The sequence below is a fragment of the Leopardus geoffroyi genome, chromosome A3, assembly GCF_018350155.1.
Source record: "Leopardus geoffroyi isolate Oge1 chromosome A3, O.geoffroyi_Oge1_pat1.0, whole genome shotgun sequence".
Lineage (NCBI taxonomy): Eukaryota > Metazoa > Chordata > Mammalia > Carnivora > Felidae > Leopardus > Leopardus geoffroyi.
Window position 1 is genome coordinate 129,030,634 of NC_059336.1, and position 22,165 is coordinate 129,052,798.

At 45.7% G+C, this 22,165-nt stretch overlaps 1 protein-coding gene across 5 annotated transcripts in view; it reads left to right on the forward strand.

Annotated features, from left to right (window-relative positions):
* The window catches only part of NBAS (NBAS subunit of NRZ tethering complex), a 360,511-nt gene extending 343,661 nt beyond the window's left edge, over positions 1-16,850 (forward strand). For all 5 annotated transcript variants that reach the window (XM_045447679.1, XM_045447678.1, XM_045447677.1 and 2 more), the window contains 2 exons: positions 5,606-5,734; positions 16,429-16,850. In XM_045447679.1, the coding sequence (XP_045303635.1) occupies positions 5,606-5,734; positions 16,429-16,704 (405 nt within the window). In that variant the 3' untranslated portion in view covers positions 16,705-16,850. The remainder of the gene's footprint in view (positions 1-5,605; positions 5,735-16,428) is intronic.
* The last annotated feature ends 5,315 nt before the right edge of the window (positions 16,851-22,165 follow it).

Here is a 22,165-nt window from a genome sequence, read left to right on the forward strand (position 1 = left end):
AATAACTTCCCTTTATGCCACAGTGTGTGATTTGCTTGTCTCCGCCACTTACCTACCTGCGATCTGTCGCACTGCACTGTGAGCACTGGAAGGGTGGGAACCATGGCTGTGTCATCACTCACCTGCAGCGGGTTTCAACCTACTGTGTGGAGCGGGGACTCAACACAGTTTATTGCCCTCACCAGGGTGAGTGGTATGTACGTGATGAGGGGTTCACCTTCGCCTTACCATAACCTCAGATCAAGCACCGTTAGGTCAGGACCAAACCCCAGAAATGCCAGTTCTGCCGAATCTGAGTCAGGGAAGCACTATTTAGGACCGACTGTCTCTGTATCGCAAGCTGGTGGTAATGGCAGTAAAGTAGCGTTTGCTACCACTCTTGGGCTTCCACTTCCATCGTCCCACTTAACCCTCCCCACCACCAGTAAGGAGGCTCCTTGACCTTCAGTTAACAGCTGATGGAACTGAGGCTCTGAGAGCAAAGGTCTGGCTCCTGGTCACTCGGGCAACAAAGGGCGGGTCTGGTCATCAAACCGACGTTCCACTTGAATGCTTGGAAAATAAATACTTCCTAGTGAGCCATGCTTGCTGCGCTTGGGGTGTCTGCATGTTGAATGTGCATGTTTTATGTGCTTGTATAAGCTTCATTGTCATCCCCCTTTTCTATGATACTTCCTTCAAGAATGGCCTGTAGTGTGTTAGCTCTAGAGTGTCGAGATCTCTATCATTACCTGGAGAATTTGGTTTTTATTTAAATATCCTCACTGGTTTGGTTTTACTACCGTTAGTTCTGAGGCAAGGAATGTAAGTTAGCTGCATCTTTGACCTTGCATGGCCACTGCATCTTTGACCTTGACATCATACCATTCATTACATAATTGAGGTTCAGTAACAGTTACATGTGTTATCTTGCAGCCACCCGGCAGCGGGTGATAAACATATCTGAGTGTCCAAAGCAGTAGTGAGAGCTGTCAGCATTGCATGTGAAGTTTAGGGGTGACCTTCGAGGACATGCAGGGAGAAGTATGTTGGTCTTCTTTTTATTGACCAACGCATTGTAAATTGTGCTCTGTTTCCTATTAAAAAAAAAAAAGTTGGTGATTGAACGAGAAGTTAAATAACTATAATGATTCAGCTCCCTGATATGCTTCGACGGCCAGGTTGAGGTGCCTTGACAAATGGAATAATATTTTATTTACAGTGGTCCCACTTAATCTCAGAATCATCGGACCAATGCTTCCCGAGTGTTTTAAGGAACTCAGAATACATAGCACAGTGCCTGAAGCACACGTCTATTAGAGTATTCCTCACACACCAGGGAAGGGGATTAGAGCCTGTCCTGTTTATTGGGACTGGGAGCACCTGAAGGGCAGGGGATATCAGATGTACAAGAGCAGCAGGAGCCCTGGTGATGCAGCAAATTGTACTGTCCTTCTCCGGACTGGGCCACAGCATGATCTGTGGCCACGAGAAAAGCGCCAGATGCTCTACCCCTCCCTTTTCTGGCCCCGGAAACAAACAAGGAGTTAGATCATGTGATCTCCGAGGGGACTCTAGTTCTGAGTATTCCCCAAGGTCTCCAGGCCTTTGAGGAGGCTGACTGGAGGCTCTTTCCAACTGCACCCAAAGCACCTAAGCACGAGTTCCCATCAACCTCCGGTTCTCTTGGGGCAGGGGGGAAGGTACTGGATTAAAGCCCATGTTGAAGTAAGCCATTAGCGCTTCTCTGTTCCGGTTTGATAAGGTGAAAGATAATCATTATCAAACGAGTTGTGTTGCCACAGTGACTTTTCTTTATTTTCCTTAATGCTGCCTCACTTCTGTCTTGAATTTGGGTGTGTTTACAGATTTTTTTTTCTTAGGATGCCATGATTAAAAAACCTTGCAAATGTTAGGTACTATTTTTATTGATTGTTAAAGGTGCTCAAATGTGAGTTAAAATGGTTACAGAGGAAGGAACATGGTAATTAAGAAATGGAAATGTCTCCTTAAGTTTATTTTACCACCTTTGGAAATTACGTTGTCTAATTTCAGAAGTGCCTAATAGTTAATATCACTCTGGTGGTAAAATGATCCATGACTCAATTTTTAAAAATCTACTACTTTTGGTTGCTCTACTCTGTGGTTTATAAAGTACGTTTGTCCAACTGTCTAGGACAGGGGACTTCATCCACATTTCCTGTCTCCCCACTGAGTTCCCATATTTAGAGATTGTTTTCTGTTCTTCGTGACTCTTCAGAATGTCTTTATGCAATCCCTGCCGTTGTTCCTGGTTCTTGTTTACTTCCCGCCATGTTGGTTTTGCTGATGGAAAATATTACCAGAAGGATAAGATCAGTGCTGCTCGCAGATCATATTTCTATAGTCTTGAAAGTTCTGTATCCTTCTTAGCTTGTATCCATGGCAATATATGAAGCGTTCTCAGGAATGGGGGATATTCAGAATTAGAAACCAGCATAAAACAGATTCTTGGCATTTACAAATTTAAACTTCCAAGTTGCAGCTCTTTGTGACTGACCCTGAAAGCCCCTGGTTTTGCTGAAGCACAGCATGAACTAGAGTCACACATGCTTTGGGTCAGGTGTTTGGGAGTTAGAGGCCCAGCTAATGAGCGAGCCTAGCTAATCTGCAGCCCCTAAGTCTCAGTGTGATTGTTCTCTCTCATAATTGAGGTACTTTTGATAGAGTCTAGAGTTGATTTGCAGATCAGATGACCTGCATCTCTGTGCCCCTCTGCTCCTGCTGTAGATCCTGCAGCACGTTTGGGTGCAGGAGACCCCAGGACGAGCAGGAGGGCTGTGCAAGGACAGAAGGACCATTAGTGGACCGGTCCTGTGTCTTTGACAACCATCAGCCACAGGGACCATGCCTTGGGGACATCACCATGAATCACATTTGTGTGGGGTTCTGGCCTGGCTTTGGGCCCGGATGCACCTGTTCCTCTTGAGTCAAGACCTCTCGTTCTGTATCTTGATGGCCAGACAGGTTTGAGCTGGGAAGGTGCTGATGAGGTATTTTATGGTTCTCTTTGCTACTTTGTCCTTTCTTAGAGCTTCCCAGATCCCCCTGTAAATCTCCCGATAAACTCTTCTTGTAACACAGGGGACATCCCGAAGGACCTAGTAGAGTATTTAAATACAGAGTAAGTATTTAGCCAGTAACTGTTAGCTAAGAGATAGAAAGTACTCAGTAGCTCAAAAAGTACTCCTCCATTCTTGGATGTCCTTGACTTTATACTTCAGGTAAAGTATATTTCTGTCAGCAAAACCGTCATGGCCGTAAGTCAGCAAGTACCATGAGCAATAACAGGCTAGACATAAAAGCATTCTAAAGAGCCACGAAGAAAAAACAACCTTCTAAATATGGGAACTTAGGGGATGGGAAGTGGGGGCAAAGGGAAAGGTAAGTCCCTTTAAGTACCATGTCCTAGACAGTTAGGCACATGTACTTTGGCCTAATCTGTCCATCGTGCCTGCTCAGAGGGGTATACAGGTTATTTTGATAAAAGTTGTCATTAAAGCTAAGGTCAGCCAAGTGATACGCTTAGTCTAAATATCGTAAGTTGCTGGAAAATACCTGTTTACCTGTTACAGAGAACTTAGTGAGTAAATATGAGTGCTGGGAGGGAGTGATATACAAATATTTTTAGGTATAGTCTCTACCAAGCAAATTTGGAATACAGAGAAGGGAAAATATCCTTGCCCTCAAGTGAGGCAGCTGAACAAATGAGTTAATTACAATATCGCAAGATGACAAATAGTGTAGTCGGAATATAGGAGTTGCCAAACGTCGGAAATCTGAGGCAGCTTGGTAGGAGATGGGGTTTTCCTGTGCCCGTTTCAGCGGAGACTCAATGAACCAATAGGGGTCCATCAGAAAGAGAAACAGCAGAGGTCACCTCTTGTGCACAGACCCAGAGGTCTGCAGAAACTCAAAACTGCAGCTGTACTGTCAGGACAGTAACCACTGGCCACCTGCAGTTATTAAAACTTAAATTCAGGAAAATGGAATAAAAATTTTAAAGCAGTGCCTCAGTTGCACCAGCCAGATCTCAAATGCTCATAAGCGTGAGGCTCCTGGCTGCCATGTTGGACAGAATAGTCTGTCGTGGCCGCGAGGTCTCCTGGGCAGTGCGGTCTGAGTGCTGTCTGAGCAACGTGCAGGTGGGGGAACATCGCTGTGACATTCCAGGAGGAGGAGGTGGAGGGCGACAGAAGCAAGTTGGTGCAGGACAGCTGCGTGAAATTGTCGTGTGTGAGAGTCCGTATTTCCTCCTCCCAAATACTCTTTGTGGGCTGTGGCATCCCAGAGGACAGATCCGCATTTCTCTTTGGCCCAGGAGCTCGGAGAGGTTCCTCGTAGGACCGTGTGCTTTAGGGCACACACAGTGTGAGGTAGAATCCATGATGCTTGAAGTGCACAATCTACAAACGTGTTCCCCTGCCGGTATTGATCATCTCCACCCAAGTTCACGTAGTACAACCTTCCAGCCTGAAATTGAAGGCCTTGCTGATTTCCAACAGAGATGTGCTAAGGAGAAAAGGGTAAAACACTCCAGTGAGTGGGATTCTGAAGACGCTTTTCTCCTGGGGGCTTTGAATAGGGGCTTCTTCATGTCACCCTTGTTTTATCTAGACTTTATAATAACGTAAAGAAATTATTAAAATGTCATAAATTAGAGTGTTTCTTCTCTGGAATGCTGCTGTTGGAGTAGCATAGGAGAAAGGCCAGTCCCATGGGGGACAGGGATTCTTAGTTTTCAAAAACAACCCCTGTTTTGTATAAGGAGGTTGCACTCTCTGTCTGGTCCTCAGTCCAGATGTTCTGTTCTTTCTGTTATAGCTACATTCAGGACACCGGGGGAGCATATAGCTCCGTGGAGAGGAAGAGCTTGCAGATATCCTGTGTTCTTGTACTTTTGTTGTGAAGGGCCATCGTTTGTTATCTTGTATAAACTCTTGCTCTCTGATGACAGGTTCAGCTAGGGTAATAAAGGGCTGAGAATAAAATTCAAATGCATTTTCAGTTTTTTGGACTACAGATACTTTTCATGAAACATTCAGTTCACCTTGACAGTAGAATTATAAACACGTTTTTCAATACGTAAGTTGCTGATTCTTATTGTTGCAGAGGATAACTGGATCTTGGTGATAATATTAACAACCTGTAATCATTTGTATCATTTAAGTGTCTACACACACACACACACACACACACACACACACACACGCATGCACACGCACGCATGCATGCAGGCACAAAACTGCAAAGTAGATATAATTACCTCCATTTTAATTGTGAGGAAACTAGGGCTCTGAGAGATTAGGAGAATAGATTACAGTCCTGTGTCCACCCGGAGGGAGACTTTGCAGCTGTTAAACGCCATATCTGGTGAATATCAAGTGAATATCTGATAGGGCCGAAAGATGTTTACAATATACATGGTGAAGTGAGTGAAGCAGATACCAAACAATCAGTGTGGTCCCGTGTGCGCTTTCTGCACACACCCTCCTAGAAAAGGTGTGGAAAGACGCCGCCAGATTAGCGCCTGGCATCCGGAGTGCCTCCTGCCTGCTTGCTCACGTAACTGCCCTTGTGGTTCCAGGGTGTGAGGGCGCTGAGCTCACTGCTGCTCAGCCAGTCCCTGCCGCTCCCAGCCCTGAAGCTTCTCCTCGAGAGCCAGGACGACGGCCTTCACGCCACGGCGCTGGAGCACATCACCGCCTTCGTCCAGGTATGCCCGGTGGAGTTTACCGTTGCTTGTGCTTCAGAGAAACGAATTAGCATTGTCATTCTCAGAAATAACATCCGTGATTGATTTAAGGCTGTTTTGTCTGCAGTATTCTCTGACCACGCTGTTTCTGTTTTGTCTAAGAAGTAAATATTTGTTTATTCTATAAACATTTACTAAACCTCTCTCATGAACCAGACTCTGTGTTCATGTGCTGAGAATACAAATCCGAATGATGAAGCAGTTTCTCTGGAGAAGCCAGTGTATTGTATACCCTTTAAAGAAATGTCAGAGCAGCCCAGGACAAGTGGACGTGTCCTTGCCACTTGAAATGTAGATCACAGGAATTTGTCGCGTCAGGCAGGATTCTGTGCCTGGATGTATGTGTTTGGTTGCCTGCTAATTAAAGGTGAGACAGTGGCTGCAGGTTATGTTTACTGGCACCTTCTAAAATCTCAAGCCCTGTTTCCCCTGGCAAACTAATGCACCATTGAAGCAGTGTCTGGGCTTGAGGAATGACGTACTAAAGTCAAGGCTTGAGATTTCTCCCTCAAGGCTGGTTGTCTTGTTATCGTGATTAAGGAAGAAACTTTCACTTCCCTTTTCAAATTTTACACTTTAGAAATAGGTAGCTCAGAGTTGTGTTTTAATGAATTTCCATTGTATGATCCTTACTGAAACCCTTCTGTAGAGATCATTCTTTCACTGTAAAATTCGTGTGTGTGTGTGTGTGTGTGTGTGTGTGTCTATGTGAGTGTGTACACACACAGATATAATATTGGGTATGCGTGTATACTCACACACATGTACGCACACACACAATTATATTTGTTTTGTTTTTTTTTTTTAACAAAAATGTTAGAGGATGTTTTCTAGGGACCAGAGTGGAGAAGAGAATTCTAGAACCTGGGTACATACTTGCCAAACAAGACCATGAAGAGATTTAATGACAACGGATACAGAAAGTTAGGTCTATGGTTACAGAAAGTAGACAATAATTCCATTTGGAAATTGTCATAATGAGCAAAATGAAAAGAATCTAATGCATTTATTCATTGAGATGTATTTCTGAAATAATATAAAGCTTCTGCAAACATTTTTATGACCACTCTTCATTATCACTGATGATTGATCATAGCAGGGGCCTCTTTGGAAACAAGGCATTAGTAGGGAGTGGAGGGGCCTGTCTGCTGTAACCCCCCATCCAACTGTGCTCAGATAAACCCTGCATAGTGTTGGGAATGGACAAGAACCTAAGAATTACAATGTTTTTTTTTTCTTTAGCCCATTTTTTATTGCAAATCCAAGAAATTAGGAAGAAGGGAATAACAGAAGAAAATCAGGCTGCATGTTTTCAGTGCTTTTCCTTCTCCCCACTGTCGTCTCTGTCTTAGTGTCTCTGCTTAGGCGTTCCCACTAAATTGGCCATGGGCCTCTCCGAGAAGACTACAGTGACGTGTTATCCATCACCCTTCTGTACTCATCCTGCATGGAGCTCCCTTAGTGCATCCTAAATTCCAGAGGCGAGTAGATCAGGTTTCATTGTAGAGATTCTTCATCCCGAATGCATCCGTGAGGACTGCAACTAGAACTGGGGCTCCCCACCTGCAGACTGGCTTTGCTGCACACACGCACCCACGCACACCCCTGACACACATGCTCACACCCCCACACACGCTCACACACGCCCTTGACACATAGTCTCACACGCACACACACACACCCCTGACACACACTCATACACACACATATACTCTCTCTCTCTCACACACACACACACCCACACACACACACACCCACGCACATCCTCTACCACTGGCTATCACAGTAAGAAACCAAGTGGGAACACTGCAACACCCAAGTCATTTGTAAATGGTGCTGAGTTACCTCCATAACACTTCCGTGTCATGTGCAGCATTGGGCTAAAGCTCTGTGGTTGTGAAATAGCCCTTCAGACTGTGGATGGTTTGTCTGGGGTTGTGATGATGACACCCAAAACCTCAGTGGCCTTCAGATCCACAAATCAAAACCGGAGATGTCAGTTGCTGAGGTGAGTTACTTACCGACCACCGAGGCCCTTACCTGGGGGAGGTTGGTAATGGCACTTAACTGTAATTCCCTGCACTGAGGTTGAGTTTTTACATTAGGCCAACCCATCTGTGACCTTAAAATGTGTTCACGGAAATGCTGAGTATCGTCAGACCTTGTGCATCCTCCCAAGAGCTGAAGTTTGGCAGGGTTTTCCAGTTTTTAAAAATTTTTAACTTTTTTATTTTGAGATAATTTTAAATTCGCATTCAATTGGAAGAAATAGTACAGCGGGATCTCTTGTACCCTTCACATGGTTTCCCTTGAAGGTAGCATGTTGCATAGCTGTAGTGCAATGTTCTGATTCAATCTCTGGACCTTATTCAGATGGCAGTGGTTTTACAGGCACTCACTTGGGTGTGAAGTCCTGTGCAATATTGTCCCATGGAGATTTGTGTCACCACCACTACGGTCAAGACACAGAGCAGTTACATCCCAGGGATCTCTTGTGGGGGACCCTTTGTGGCCACAGCCACCTTCTCCCTCCCCCACATGCTCCCCCCCGCCCCCAGCAACCCGTGACAACTACTGATCTGTTCTCCATCTCTGTCACTTTGTCATTTCAAGAATGCTCTATAAATGAAATAAGAACTTAGCTGTAGTTCATCATTGCTCTCCCAGCACCATTAAAAGGTCATGTGACCCTTCTCTAAGGGCAGAGTTTCAGTAGGCCTTTTTACAGGACTCCTGACTAGCTGTCTTTATTCTGTCTTACTAAATTTTTTTTCTATTTGAAATCATATGTGGTATTGCAATGAAAAACATAATAACATTTGCTTTTTTGGTTTGTTTTTATTTTGCTATTCACTCTGTCCATGAGTAGAGGGCCTGGGTTCATTAGTAACTTCAGTTTCTCCCTTGTGGTTATTGACGGTAGTTCCCGTTGACATTAAAAGACAAAACCAAGGGACTCCTCTGGTAGGCAGCCGCGCCTGCGCAGCACGTGGGTCCACGTGGGAAAACAGCGCCACGTGCTTGCTGTTGGCACGTGTTACTTCACTATCGGTTACAAGAGGCTGACAGCTTTACAGGTGTTTACAGCTCAGCGGGTGGTGCGTTAAGTGCTGATGCCAGAGATTGGACCGCATTTCTTCATTTCCTTCTCGAAGCTTTTCTGAAATTGCCCGCCTCTAGTGTTCAGCACGTAACCTCTTACAAATGGCCAGCAGCCTCTTTCCTGGAGCAAGAGAAAGTCTTTCTTAGAGCTTATATTGTCGATGAATAATTAAAACCCTGGCGTGGTACAGATCTTCCTCAGCTAACCGTGGGCTTACGTCCCAGTAAACCCATCGCAAGTTGGGAATATCGTGAGTCAAAAGGCCACTTACTGCACTTAACCTACCAAATACTGGAGCTTAGCCTCACCTGCCTCACATGTGCTCGGAGCACTTCTGTTAGCCAACAGTCGGGCAAAATCATGTAACACAAAGCCTGCTTTATAACGAAGTATGAATGTGTCATATAATTTATTGAAGACTGTCCTGAAAGTGAGAAACGGAACGGCCGTCCGGGTGCAGAAGATGTGTCAGCATATTGGTTGTTGACCCTCGTGGTCGTGTGGCTCACGGGGAGCCGCGGCCGCTGCCACCACCCAGCACCATGAGAGAGGATCATACTGGGTATGACTAGCCCAGGAAAAGATGCAGAGTCAAAGTGGTGCTTCTACTGAATGTGTATCGCTTTTGCACCACTGTGAAGTCAAAAAATTCTAAGAGTGTTGCGAGTCAGGGGCCGTCGGTGTGGACTGCTGGGTTCCCTCGTCAGTCAGCCCCAGTGAGATTCGAGCTCACCTCCAAAACTTTCTTCTCTCCAAGAAGAATCTTCCTGCTGCTGTGTTCGAATCTTGTCTCTGCAGTATTTTCCACTGGGAAAGTCACTCACTCGCTCATTTCCTCAGAGTAAGCAGACATCGATCGCTAAGAGTTCTGTATACCGAAACCCCCCGTTTCACAACTTCCGGACTTGTGGTAGCTTTGCTCGTCACTCCTTCCTCCTCGTCAGTGCTGCTCACCGCCTCTGCCCGGCCTCCATCCTGGGGCCCGTCCTGGACTGCAGTGCCTAGTGAAAGAAGAATTCAAGGGGTGACAGATGAGGGGTTACAGACCTTGTCACCTAATTAAGCATTCCTCTCTGAAGCTAGTGACAACCAGTGTCTTTCCAGTACTGGCTCTTTTCCCGACATCGTTACGGGCACATCCTCACCTTATCTTCTTACTAATCTTGTGAAAAGATGGCATTCTAGTTTCACAGATGGAAACACACACCCAGAGGTCATACAGCTAGGAACGGCTGGAGCTGAAATTTAAACTGTAGATCCAGTGTTCAAAGCCTGTAATGCTGCTTGCATTCATGTGACGAGGCAGGCTGTCTTATCCTGGAAACGGGTTGTCTCTGCAGAGAAATGAAATTGCTGAGAGCGTCTCGCATCATATTAGCTCTGAGCTGGTCTAATAAGTGGCCCACTCTAGGGCTTCCTTTTTCAAACCCACTAGGAAACCTGGGTCTTGGGTGAGCACTGCTGGGGGCTGAGAGCTTACCACCTCCCGGGGTGCTCTCGGCCATTTTTTGATAAACCTCATAGTAAGAGAGCACCTCTGGATTGGGATTGAAAGCTGCAGCTTTACCTTGAACATGTTGATCTTGGCCCTGCCCGATGGAGTTGCTCAGGATTAGATGCCTCCATGGACAGTCCTTCACATATTTAGCATTGGTGACTCTTAGCCTCTTTTGTCTTGCCTTGAAGGCACTGGAGCCCACAGACATTACTTACACTGCACTGTGTCTAGATCGGAGGAGGGAGAGCCTTAAAGATGCTCAGGAAAACACGTTTGGATTAACATTGTTATGCAAAACCAAGAAACCTTCTTCCTTTCTTTGTCTCCTCTTTAACTCTATCCAGGCTTCCAACTAGTCCCTCCCTAATGAGAGTCTGTTCCACCCTGAAGAGCTCCCTCAATACTGCCGTCTCACAGTTCTCAGCTGAATGCCTCTGGTGACAGGCAGCTCACTCCCTGTCCGTTAATCTATTCGATTTCTAGGCCTCATTGGTGGTTGATTGACTTACTGAGTGTGAGCAGATGTGCTAAGCATCCATTGTGCAAGCCTGTTAGTGTGTGTAGGAGTGAGGAATGGGCAGGATGTTTGTGAAGATAAAATAAAATCACATCCTCTATTTAAAGGAACGATATGGAGATTCATATGTGAGATAACAGCACAAGAAACGAAGGTAGGAACAGGGTGAGTACAAAGTGTGGAACCGGCAAAACTCAGGGCCCACGATGCAGTGTTTGCTGTGGTCATAGAAGCAATCAGACTCGGCTTTTCAAAGATTCTCTCTCAATGTTAGAGCAGAAGTTAGGTGATTTGCCCTAATTTTGGTTTCAGAAGAGGCATACTGTGAAATCCCGGGCTAGGAGAGGCTGGTATTTATGCCGAGAAGTGGAGTCTGAATATCTTTCAAATAAACAGAAAACAAAAGAAACCCTGCAGGCATTCTCCTTCTCCGAGTATACACTCGTGCTGCCCTTTTATTTTTCTGCCCTTGCAGTTGATGTTCAGTAACTTCTATTAGTAGCAGTATATGTAAAAATGAGACAGGTACCCTGTCCTCCAGCAAACAGTGAAATAATAGTACATAATCTTCTGCACAATTATTGGAATGAGGCCCTGCATGCATTTCAGGTACCTACCGAATTTCAGCTTACCTCATCACTATAATTACTCTTAGTTTTGTATAGATCCATAAAGTCGGAGACTTTAATTCAGAGAAACTTCATTACCTGTTGTTGAAACTGGAATTAAGAAGATAACGTTTTAATGGCTTGGAAGATGATAGCCCTTTGTGCTTTAATAGGTTTATTTCCCAAGATCTGCAAAGTTTCTTTTATTCTCAAAAATTAATTACTGACAGAAGAAACAATCAGTGACCGAGATGGCAAGCATTTAGTCATTTTATGATAGATGTATGTCCTCTCCTTCTGGAACATGCATCATGCCTGGTTTGTCTGACTGTAACAACTTCGGCCATTTACTGAACTTGAAGTCTGCACCAGGCATTGTGTTAGGCACTTAAAAACATAGATTATCACAACCCGCAGAGATAGTCTGAGGTCTGCGGGTTTGGGTCTCAGAGAGGTTGTCCTTAACAGGGTCACACAGCTGTCCAGCAAAGAAACCAGGATTGGAAATTAGTCTCTAACCCAAAGTCTGTGTTCTCTTCCCAAGACCAGACTGCCTCTGACTCAAATTCCGAGTTATTTGATCAGAGGAATTAAATCAGCCGATCCTCCTGGACTTGTCTCATATTTATTTCCAACATCCAGCTGAGTCCAGAAATGACAGAACATATTTTTTTCCTCAAGCTCTGAAAGCACCAATCAAGCAAATGTCAGGAATGTGTGATTTTCCACAGACTGTATACCAAAATAATTCTTGATCAATTAAAAAGTTACATATTTTTAAAAGTCAGTAAAATGTGTGTGTGTGTATGAGATCCTTTGAGGAATTCTACTAAAACTTTTAATATTTAAAGCAATAGAAAAAAATCATAAACGAACAGTTTGTTTCCTGACATTATAAAAATGTAAAACTTCTGTAAAACAAATAATAAAAACAGAACAGCAAACAGATTAGAATGTTTATTACAACTAAAATCAGGGTCGATAATTTAAGTTCTAGAACTCAGAGAAAGCATTTACATAAAAAAATTGATTTTTGGTATTTCGATAGTATCAGACATTTAAAAACAACTGACATATCCGTAGCAGGAGAAGGTATATAACTGTTCTCTCTATTCAGTAGACTATTGTGTAGCCATTGCGATCTTTAAGAATGAAAACTGTGTAAAAGCACTTACGAATCTTTCACTATATTGTGAATGAAGTAGACCTCAAAATCTCTGCACGTGGAGGCTTACTAGAGAGGAAAGGAGGGAAGTCATTTTCCTGTGGGATCCACATATAGAGGATTTGTTTTTTCAAACTATTTCCACCTTTTCTTTTTTTCTTGATTTGAAAAAGGAAAATACACTGGGTTAGAATGAGGGATGGGTGGCTACCAGACTTGTAGTACTTTGTTAGAATTTCAGTCAAAAACAAGAAAAATGAAGAAAAGTTGAAGCTCAACACATTAAGCGGGCAGCTCGGAATGTGGCCGTCATGCTTGGGAAGGTCTGGTGCACCGCTGGGCACCCCGCCAGACTGAGGACGGTGACTCAGTCTGGCCTTGGCGCCCCCGAGGCAGGAGGCCTGGTGTGGGACCTTGGCCAATCCATTTCTTCTCTGACCCTCAGGCCCCTCTTCTTTAAGATGCAGTTGTTGGAACGAGTCCTCACAAAGGCCATCCTTCTTTCTGTGTTCGTTCTCTATTTTGTCCCAAATGTGCACAGTATAAGTGTCTACACGGTATTTCCTGTGTGCGTGACAGTTACAAAGTATGCTCTGACCATTCTGTACCTTTTGCAAAGGGCCAGAGCCAGGTGCAAGGTCAGAGAAAGGAAATAGAACAAAGGCAGCCACTCCCATTTTCTCAGGCCTGATTACGAGAAGCTAAACCAGAATTTCCCCCTAGGCCTTGGCCGGGCCACCACAGAGCTCAGTGGAGGTCAGCAACATCTGAGTGGGCCAGGGCCCAAGGGGAATCATTGTATTTCATTTCCGTGACTTCTGCCTTGGGCTTGCCTGCTTGCTTGCTTGCTTTCTATTAATGTTTTATTATTTATATTTGAAAGAGCAAGCATGAGCGAGGGAGGGGCAGAGAGGGAGACAGAGGATCCAAAGCAGGCTCTGTCCTGAGAGTGCAGAGCCCAATGCGGGGCTGGAACTCAGGAACCATGAGATCATGATGTGAGCCAATGTCCGACACTTAACCGACAGAGCCACCCAGGCACCCCTTCTGTTTTCTTAGCCAAGGGAGTGGACCGAGAGCTTTGAGAGGGTCGGTGCTTGGCCGCCCGCCCCTGACCCCAACCTGGCCAGCAGGAAACCGATTTCTAGGATGTCCTCGCCCTGGAGAGAAGCAAACAGAAGAGAGGGATAAGAGGAGGAGTAACTGTGAGCATTGACAGAACCCCTGTCTCTTCCTCAAGCTGGAAAAATCCATCACTCCCTTTCTAGGAGTCTTTCATTTCAGACCCCCAAAGGAAGGGTTCGTGAGGAAACAGAATAATAAAGGTGTCCTAGCCTTGAAGACTTATTCAGGGCAGCGGAGAATGTATTGCCCTGCAGTGTTTGGATTCTGAGTCTTTTATCTGTCTATTTTATCAAACATTTGCCTGTAGCATCCTGGCACACACTTGTTCCCTCCTAGAGGGCTGGGTACAGGGATTCTTCGTTTTTAAGGGTGAACCAAAAAATTACACAGTAACTCAGATGTCCTATGTGTGCGTGTGCACATGTGCTCAGGAAAGCAGTAGTGTTCAAGGAAAGGGTGAGAGCTTTAGGGTTACTCATTCATGGATTCATCCCACAAGTCTTGCTGAGCCCCCAGCTGTGGCCAACACTGTTCTGGCCATGGGGGATGCGGGGATAAACAAGGAAGACGAGATCGTTGCTCTGGAGGTAAACAAATAATACACAATGAGTCAAGGATGAGGGCTCATTGTCCAGCTCACCGTTCAGCAGCCACATGACATTGGGCACATTGACTTTGACCTCACTGAACTGGCTTCTTCATCCATCAGATGAGATTGTAACTGTCTTGCAAGGATGCTTTAAGGTTGAGACCGAGTGCTCACTGGCACGTGGATGGCCCTCAGCAAATGGAAGACACTGTGACAGTGGGGGCAGCACTCACATAGGGTCAAGACTCCTGTTTCCTAGCTCTGAAGAAGAGAGGGAAGGAAGCTGGAAGGAAAGAAGCAGACCCATAAGCAGACCCCAGTGGAGAGTGCTCACCGGTCTTCCACAGCCCTTTCCTTTCCCACCATCCCACCTCTACAAACAAAAACCAGCAAGAGATGCTAAATTGAGCTCAACCTAAGTGTCTTCCTGAGTCCGAAGTGGATGAGCTGCATGTGCTCGTATTGACAAAAGCACGAGGCCCAGGGTTTGCAAGAGACTCTTCAGTCCTGGAATGTGGCTCTGTTCAGATCCTCTGCTGGGATAGCGCTCTTAGGGTGTACTTGTGCCATTGACAAAAGTGTGACAGCATTCAATGATGCGGGTTCGTCCAGCCATGTAACAACAGTTGGTTAAACTGGATGCTGGGAGAGGAGGATAAAGCCTCTGTGCCCTCAAGAAGCCCCCAGTCTGGCAAGGGAGCCAGACCTACAAATTACTCCCGCGGGAAGAACATCTGTAAGGAAGGAGGAATCAGCTTAGGTGAGAGACGTAGGGAAAATGTCACCCAGGAGATGGCCTTGAAACTGACGTTGTGGTTGGTTTTAAAGGATCACTAAGTTGCAGGAAAGATTGATGCTCTCTGACAGCGGGCGGTGACTCTCATTCTCAGAACAGCTCTTGCTTTCATTCTTGCAGTCCGTAGATGCAGTTGACCTCGTCTTCAGTAGCATTTCCTCCTTGTCACAGAACATGCAGGACGAGCACCCTGTGAACAGTTGTATAACATAGTTGGTCCAAACATTAGTTCATTGGCTTTGAAATGCCACATTATTCCTGTGGTCCCTACAAACAAAATTGCTAAAAATGCTCAGTGACATTAGGAAGGACTGTCCTGAAGCTGTTTTATGACAGCCCCGTGTAAATGAGGAGCTCCTGATTTTGACGTGTGACGAGCGTTGACTTGATTCCTTATAGAAAAAAAAATGTGGAAATAATAGAAAATAGAAAAGCGTATGCTAAGTCTCAACCCTGTCGAAAACCATACAGAGACTAAGCAGAGAAGACCAGGGAGGAAACACAGAGGATATCCGAGCTGAAAGAGCCTGTAAAGCAGGCCACATCACGTTGGTCTCCAACATACAAAAATGTCTTAAAAAGGTAAGTTGGGTACTGAGCTTTCTAGAGGCTTAAGCAAGAACGACCTAAAGCCTTCCTGTCCGTCTTCCTAGTTACATCAGTGGGGTTGATGGATATATTTTCTCAGTGGAGTAAAAAACAGGCTTTTCTGTTGTAGAAAGAATTGTTTGCCTGGGCCTCTACATACAGCAGAGGTTTGGGGTTAAAGAAAATGGGCCGTGGCGAAGCACCAACGAGATGGTAACTGTGGTTGTTGAAAGCCTGGGCTCCGAAGTCGAGACTGGCCTGAATTCAGCTTCCGTCCTGGCCGCGTGACTTGCCACGATGTGTGCCAGCGTTCTTACCCCTCCTTTCCCTGATCCGTGACTTCCAGGGCTGATGGGGACACAGTTGGCAGTTTCTGGCCCTCGGTGTTTGGTAGCTGTGGCAGCGGCTCGGGGCTCTTGGCATGTGGCTGCGTCTGCTGCTGCCGGGGAACCGTGTCTGTGGTCCCGTGTGTGTGTGAGCTCAGGCTCGCGCCCCCGTGTGTGCTCTTTGGCGTGAGCGCCGTGAACCCCGGTGAAGGGTGCAGGATGACGAAAGCGGGAAGAAAGGCGGCGTGGAGCAGCCAGTGGGGGGCGTGCGTGATGAGTTCTCTGGCAGGAAGAAGTGAGCAGGGCCCCTCTCATGTTTTGCCTGTCTCATTTCTTGAAGGTGAATGACTCCAACTGCGACCAAGAACTTCTTTCCCTGCTCCTGGATGCCAGGCTGCTGGCCAAGTGCATCTCTACTCCCTTCTACCCGCGAATCATCGAGCACCTCTTGGCCAGCCCGCAGCAGGGGCCCTGGGATGCGGAGGGGCTGGCCAGACACCTGCGGGAGGCCGGCCACGGAGCCGAAGCTGGGTCGCTCCTTCTGGCCCTGCGGGGGACGCACCGGGCCTTGCGAACCTTCAACGCGGCACTCAGCGCGGGAGAGCACTGGGTGTGAGTCCGGTCTGGGCCTGCGTGGTCGAGGTTTCTCAGCCACCCGGCGGGAAGGAACCCCAAAGCCAAATGCTGTTCCATGGGCCACGTGTGCACCTGCTGATCATTCTCAGTGGTTCCAAAAATGCAAATAAAGCTGTATATAAGTGATGAGCGTCGTGTACACGTTTTCTTTCTGGCCGTGACCGGTTAACGTACTTTCTTCTTGACTAAGAGACTCGACTCCTCACCCTTTACTCAGAACCGTCTTTTCTGGATAGAATACAGCGAGTAAAGACATTTGGATGTGGAGGTGGGTAGGGCTGCGCTAGAAATGGAGTGTGTGTGGGATGGTCACTGGTTGGAGCAGATGTCCTGGGACGGACGGAGGAGGAATGCCTCAAGTTAGTTATGCAACTTTGGGCAAAGTTCTCTACTCCCTGAACCTTAGTCGACCATGTGTAAAATGAGGGTTGTGTTATGTCGCAGGGTTGTGAGTTTTTTTGTTTCTTGTTTTTTTTTTTAATTTACATCCAAATTAGGTAGCATATACTGCAACAGTGATTTCAGGAGTAGATTCCTTAATGCCCCTTACCCATTTAGCCCATTCCCCGTCCCACCATCCCTCCAGTAACCCTCTGTTTGTTCTCCATATTTAAGAGTCTCTTCTGTTTTGTCCCCCTCCCTGTTTTTATATTATTTTTGCTTCCCTTCCCTTGTGTTCATCTGTTTTGTCTCTTAAAGCCCTCATATGAGTCCTCATATGATATTTGTCTTTCTCTAATTTCCCTTAGCATAATACCCTCTGGTTCCATCCACGTAGTTGCAAATGGCAAGATTTCAGTCTTTTTGATTGTCAAGTAATACTCCATTGTATAGATATATCACATCTTCTTTATTCATCCATCGATGGACATTTGGGCTTTCTCCATACTCTGGCTATTGTTGATAGTGCTGGTATAAACATTGGGTGCATGTGCCCCTTCAAAACAGCACACCTATATCCCTTGGATATAGTGCAGTTGCTGGGTCATAGGGTAGTTCTATTTTTAATGTTCTGAAGAACCTCCATACTGTTTTCCAGAGTGGCTGCATCAGCTTGCTTTCCCACCAGCAGTGCAAGAGATCCTCTTTCTCCTCATCCTCGCCAACATCTGTTGTTGCCTGAGTTGTTAATGTTAGCCATTCTGACAGGTGTGGGGTGGTATCTCATTGTGGTTTTGATTTGTATTTCCTGATGATGAGTGATGGTGAGAATTTTTTCATGTGTCAGTTGGCCACCTGGATGTCTTCTTTGGAGAAGTGTCTATTCATGTCTTTTGCCCGTTTCTTCACTGGATTATTTGTTTTTTGGGTGTTGAGTTTGATAAGTTCTTTATAGGTTTTGGACGCTAACCCTTTATCTGATAAGTCATTTGCAAATATCTTCTCCCATTCCATCGGTTGCCTTTTAGTTTTGCCGATTGTTTCCTTCACTGTGCAGAAGCTTTTTATTTTGCTGAGTTCCCAATAGTTCATTTTTGCTTTTGTTTCCCTTCCCTCTGGAGATGTGTTGAGTAAGAAGTTGCTGCAGCCAAGATAAAAGAGGCTTTTGCCTGCTTTCTCCTCAAGGATTTTGATGGCTTCCTGTCTTACATTTAGGTCTTTCATCCATGTTGAGTTCATTGTTGTGTATGGTATAAGAAAGTGGTCCAGGTTCATTCTTCTGCATGTCGCTGTCCAGTTTTCCCAGCACCACTTGCTGAAGAGACTATCTTTATTCCATTGGATATGCTTTCCTGCTTTGTCAAAGATTAGTTGGCCATACATTTGTGGGTCCAATTTTGGGTTCTCTATTCTGTTCCATTGATCTGAGTGTCTGTTTTTGTGCCAAGGGTTGTTGAGTTATGTGAGGTTGTGTGCTTTAGGCTCTGTGAGATACATAGTAGGGGCCCAAGAAATGTTACCCTCACTCATTAGTGTTATAGTATGTGAATCATGATTTTGAGGCCACAGCCAGATCAACCCGAGCATATGAGAATCCTACTGCATTAGGGGTCCCCATACTTACACCATCACCGTACTAAGGTTGGCACATTTGCATGTCTGTGACACCTAGATAACCAGGTGGGTGGGCTAACTGGTGTGCACACTTTTCCTAGTGAGGGGATCACTAATTTGCATAGAGCTGATCCTAGCAAATAGCAAAGGTGTGGATGGCAACACACTCAGGAAAACCCACACAGAAGGGGTGTTTCCCGTGCAGGGGGATAAGGATCCCCATGAATGACTCCCTGGCACTTGCTTCCGCTGTAGAAGTGGGTGCTTGAAGGTGGAGGCTTGGTATGGAAGTTCTGGACTTTGTGCTTGTGACCGCCTCACACCAGATTCAAGCCACAGCAACTCGGTGACCAGCGGACCAGGTGAGGCCCCATCTGACGCACACTGGTCATTACCCCAACTCCAAAGAAGTGCGTGGCAGGAGGGAAGGTGGGAGGTGGCCATGTGTTAATAAGAAGGTTTAACTTTGACAGATGGGTGATGTTATATAGGATAATCCTTTGTTATAAGGAAAAATTTTTGATTAATTTGAAAAGGTAACCGATGGTCCGTTTCTATATTGCTCTGTCAAAGCCTGTGGGCTGCATGTAATGTGGCTCAGTGTGGGTCTTGGCGTGTGGCATACCGGGGCAGCCTAGTCTCCACATCTCCCCACACTGTCACCAGTGTCCTACCTGGTTGGGCACGCACTCTAAGAATAATGTCGCTTTACCTTAAACTCTCTGCCATCGTCCTCATCATTGACTTCATCTCATTTCTACTCCTGTGGATGTAGCCACAGAGTCCTCTAACAACTACAAAAAGTTTTCATCATTGGATGAGATTTATTGGCTTAATAGCCCACTCCCCTGACTCCTGACCTGTTGTCTACCCCAGCACTGAGTTCCTTGTCCAAACCTTTGGTAGCACCTGGAATTTGGGAATGGCTTACACAAGCCTCTGAAATGCTTCAGAGGAAAGGGGTCAACATTTTTCTCCCCAGTTAGGGAATACCTGTCCAGAGAGATCCACAAGGCCAAACAGACCTTCCTAGAACTCTGAGGGCACCAGCTGTACCAGATGGCATTGATCAAGCCTCTCTCAGGAAGCATGCCTACTGGTCACATGGATTTTTTCTAACCTTCTGGATACCTTCCATCATTTCAGGTGACTGAAAACAAGGTGAGCACTCTTCTGAGATACCATTTGAATGGAATCCATCCAGCCATGTTTTTCTTCCAACTTGCAGAATTATAGGCCCTAGACATGAACATAACACCATGACTCTATAGACTGATAAACTGAGGGCCAGAGGGCTGAAGTGCCTTGCTGGAGGCCAACAGCGAATTGTGGGTCTCCACATCCCCAGCCGGCCACTGTGCAGTGCTTATGTGGAAGGGAGTCCTTCATAATTTAGCTGTTGGTGATAGCGCTGCTATAAACATTGGAATACATGTGCCCCTATGGATCAGCACTCCTGTATCCTTTGGATAAATTCTATTTTTAATTTTTTGAGGAACCTCCTCACTGTTTTCCAGAGTGGCTGTGTCCATCAGCTGATGAATGGATAAAGAAGATGTGGTTTACGTACACAATGGAATACTACTTGGCAATGAGAAAGAATGAATTCCATTGCTACAACGTGGATGGAACTGGAAGGTATTATGCTGAGTGAAATAAGAGAAAGGTATCATATTTTCACTCGTGGAATTTGAGAAACTGAACAGAAGACCATGGGAGAAGGGAAGGGGAAAAATAGTTTCAAACAGAGAGGGAGGCAAACCATAAGAGAGCCTTAAATACAGAGAACAAATTGAGGGTTGATTGGGGAGGGGAGCAGGGGAGAGGGGAAAATGCATGACGGGACGTTGAGGAGGGCACTTGTTGGGATGAGCCCTGGGTGTTGTATGTAAGTGATGAATTATGGGAATGTACTCCCAAAGCCAAGAGCACACTGTATATACTGTATGTTAGCTAGCTTGACAATAAATTATATTAAATACATACATACCATGGAAATTATCTTTAAAATTGTTCTAGAACAGGTTAATACCTACTCGTAAGCCAATTGTAATAATGTAATGATGTCCTCATTGTTGGAATTTTAGTCTCTGATTTTTTATAAATAATACTAAAATAAATTTCCCCTTATATTAAAAAAAAGGGGGGGGGAAGGGAGTCCTTCATATAAACTATGTTGCTCTGATCTGACTCATGTCCTCACCAGAAATCAAATTTGCAAAGTTTGAACAGTTTCTATGAAGGAAAGAAAAAATGAAGAATGCATTCCAGATTCCTCCCAACTGCATAAAATACTCTAGAAGACTGAGGTGGTCTCTGTGTCAGTATTTAGGATGTGCACCATGCATGTTAAAGGAGATAATTTATTTTCTGCGAGCCGCGAGCACAGAGCCTGTAAAAAGCTCCTAGTAGTTATCTCAAACCTTCCTCTTTGCACACGAAGCAGAATAAGAAGGGGTTGCCCTGGCCCCCTCACACCCAGATTTTAAAGGTTTGCTGGCCTGGAAAGTGGACCCAACGGTGGGCGGAGTAGGGAGTGAGCCTTTGGTATCTGATGACCTGGGTGTGAACACAGTGCCACGTTCAGCGGATAACTTCATCTCTCGGAGCCTCGTCTTCTTACGCATAAGTAGGGCTAATAATGCCTTCCAGGTATTTAAGGTAATACCACGTGGTCTGCTCTGTGCCCTGCTGAACCCGTCTGCCTAGGACTCCTCTCTGTCAGTGGTGCTGGGCCCTGCTTCAGCCGAGGGAGTTCCCCCCCAAACATATACCCCAAGTTTGAAATGCATTAACTCATTTAATCCTCATGATAACCTTATAAGGAAACGAGGTCCAGAGAGGGTAAGTTATTTGCCCAGGGACACAAAGCTAGTAAGTAATGGAACTGCCTGGCGATCTGAGGTAGTCTGATTCAACCTTGGCCACTTGCTGGGTAAAACCCCAGTCGTCGTGGCGCCTTCTCCCTCTGCTGAAGAACCCGGGTGATCTTCCTGGCGGGCATCTGAATGGCACTGGGCTGTATTTTCCATCTTTCTTTTCCATTCATAAGCTGATCATATGGCAAAGGGGTCTATGGAATGTTCTTTGAGTCTTCCCAGCTGCCTGCTGGTGTCCCAGCCTTCTGAGATCTCTGTTCAAGAGCTCAGATTCGAAAATGTCCAGACTCCCCCACTTCCCACACAATACCTAGGGGCCTTTGTTCAAACCTTCCCTGGCATTTCATGCTTCCCAAACCGTACATGTGGCTTTGGCCATCATGCCTGTTGTCTGTAGAAAATTATTGGGGCATCACCCAGCTTACTAAAAGGAGGATGAGCCAAGGGTTTCAGAAGTGCCCGTCTCCACTTTGAAGTTCGTCAGGACCCATGGTTAAGGATCAAGCTGCAGATTAGAATAACCTGAGGAGAATTTAAAATTCACTGATGCTGAGACCCCCACCGTGA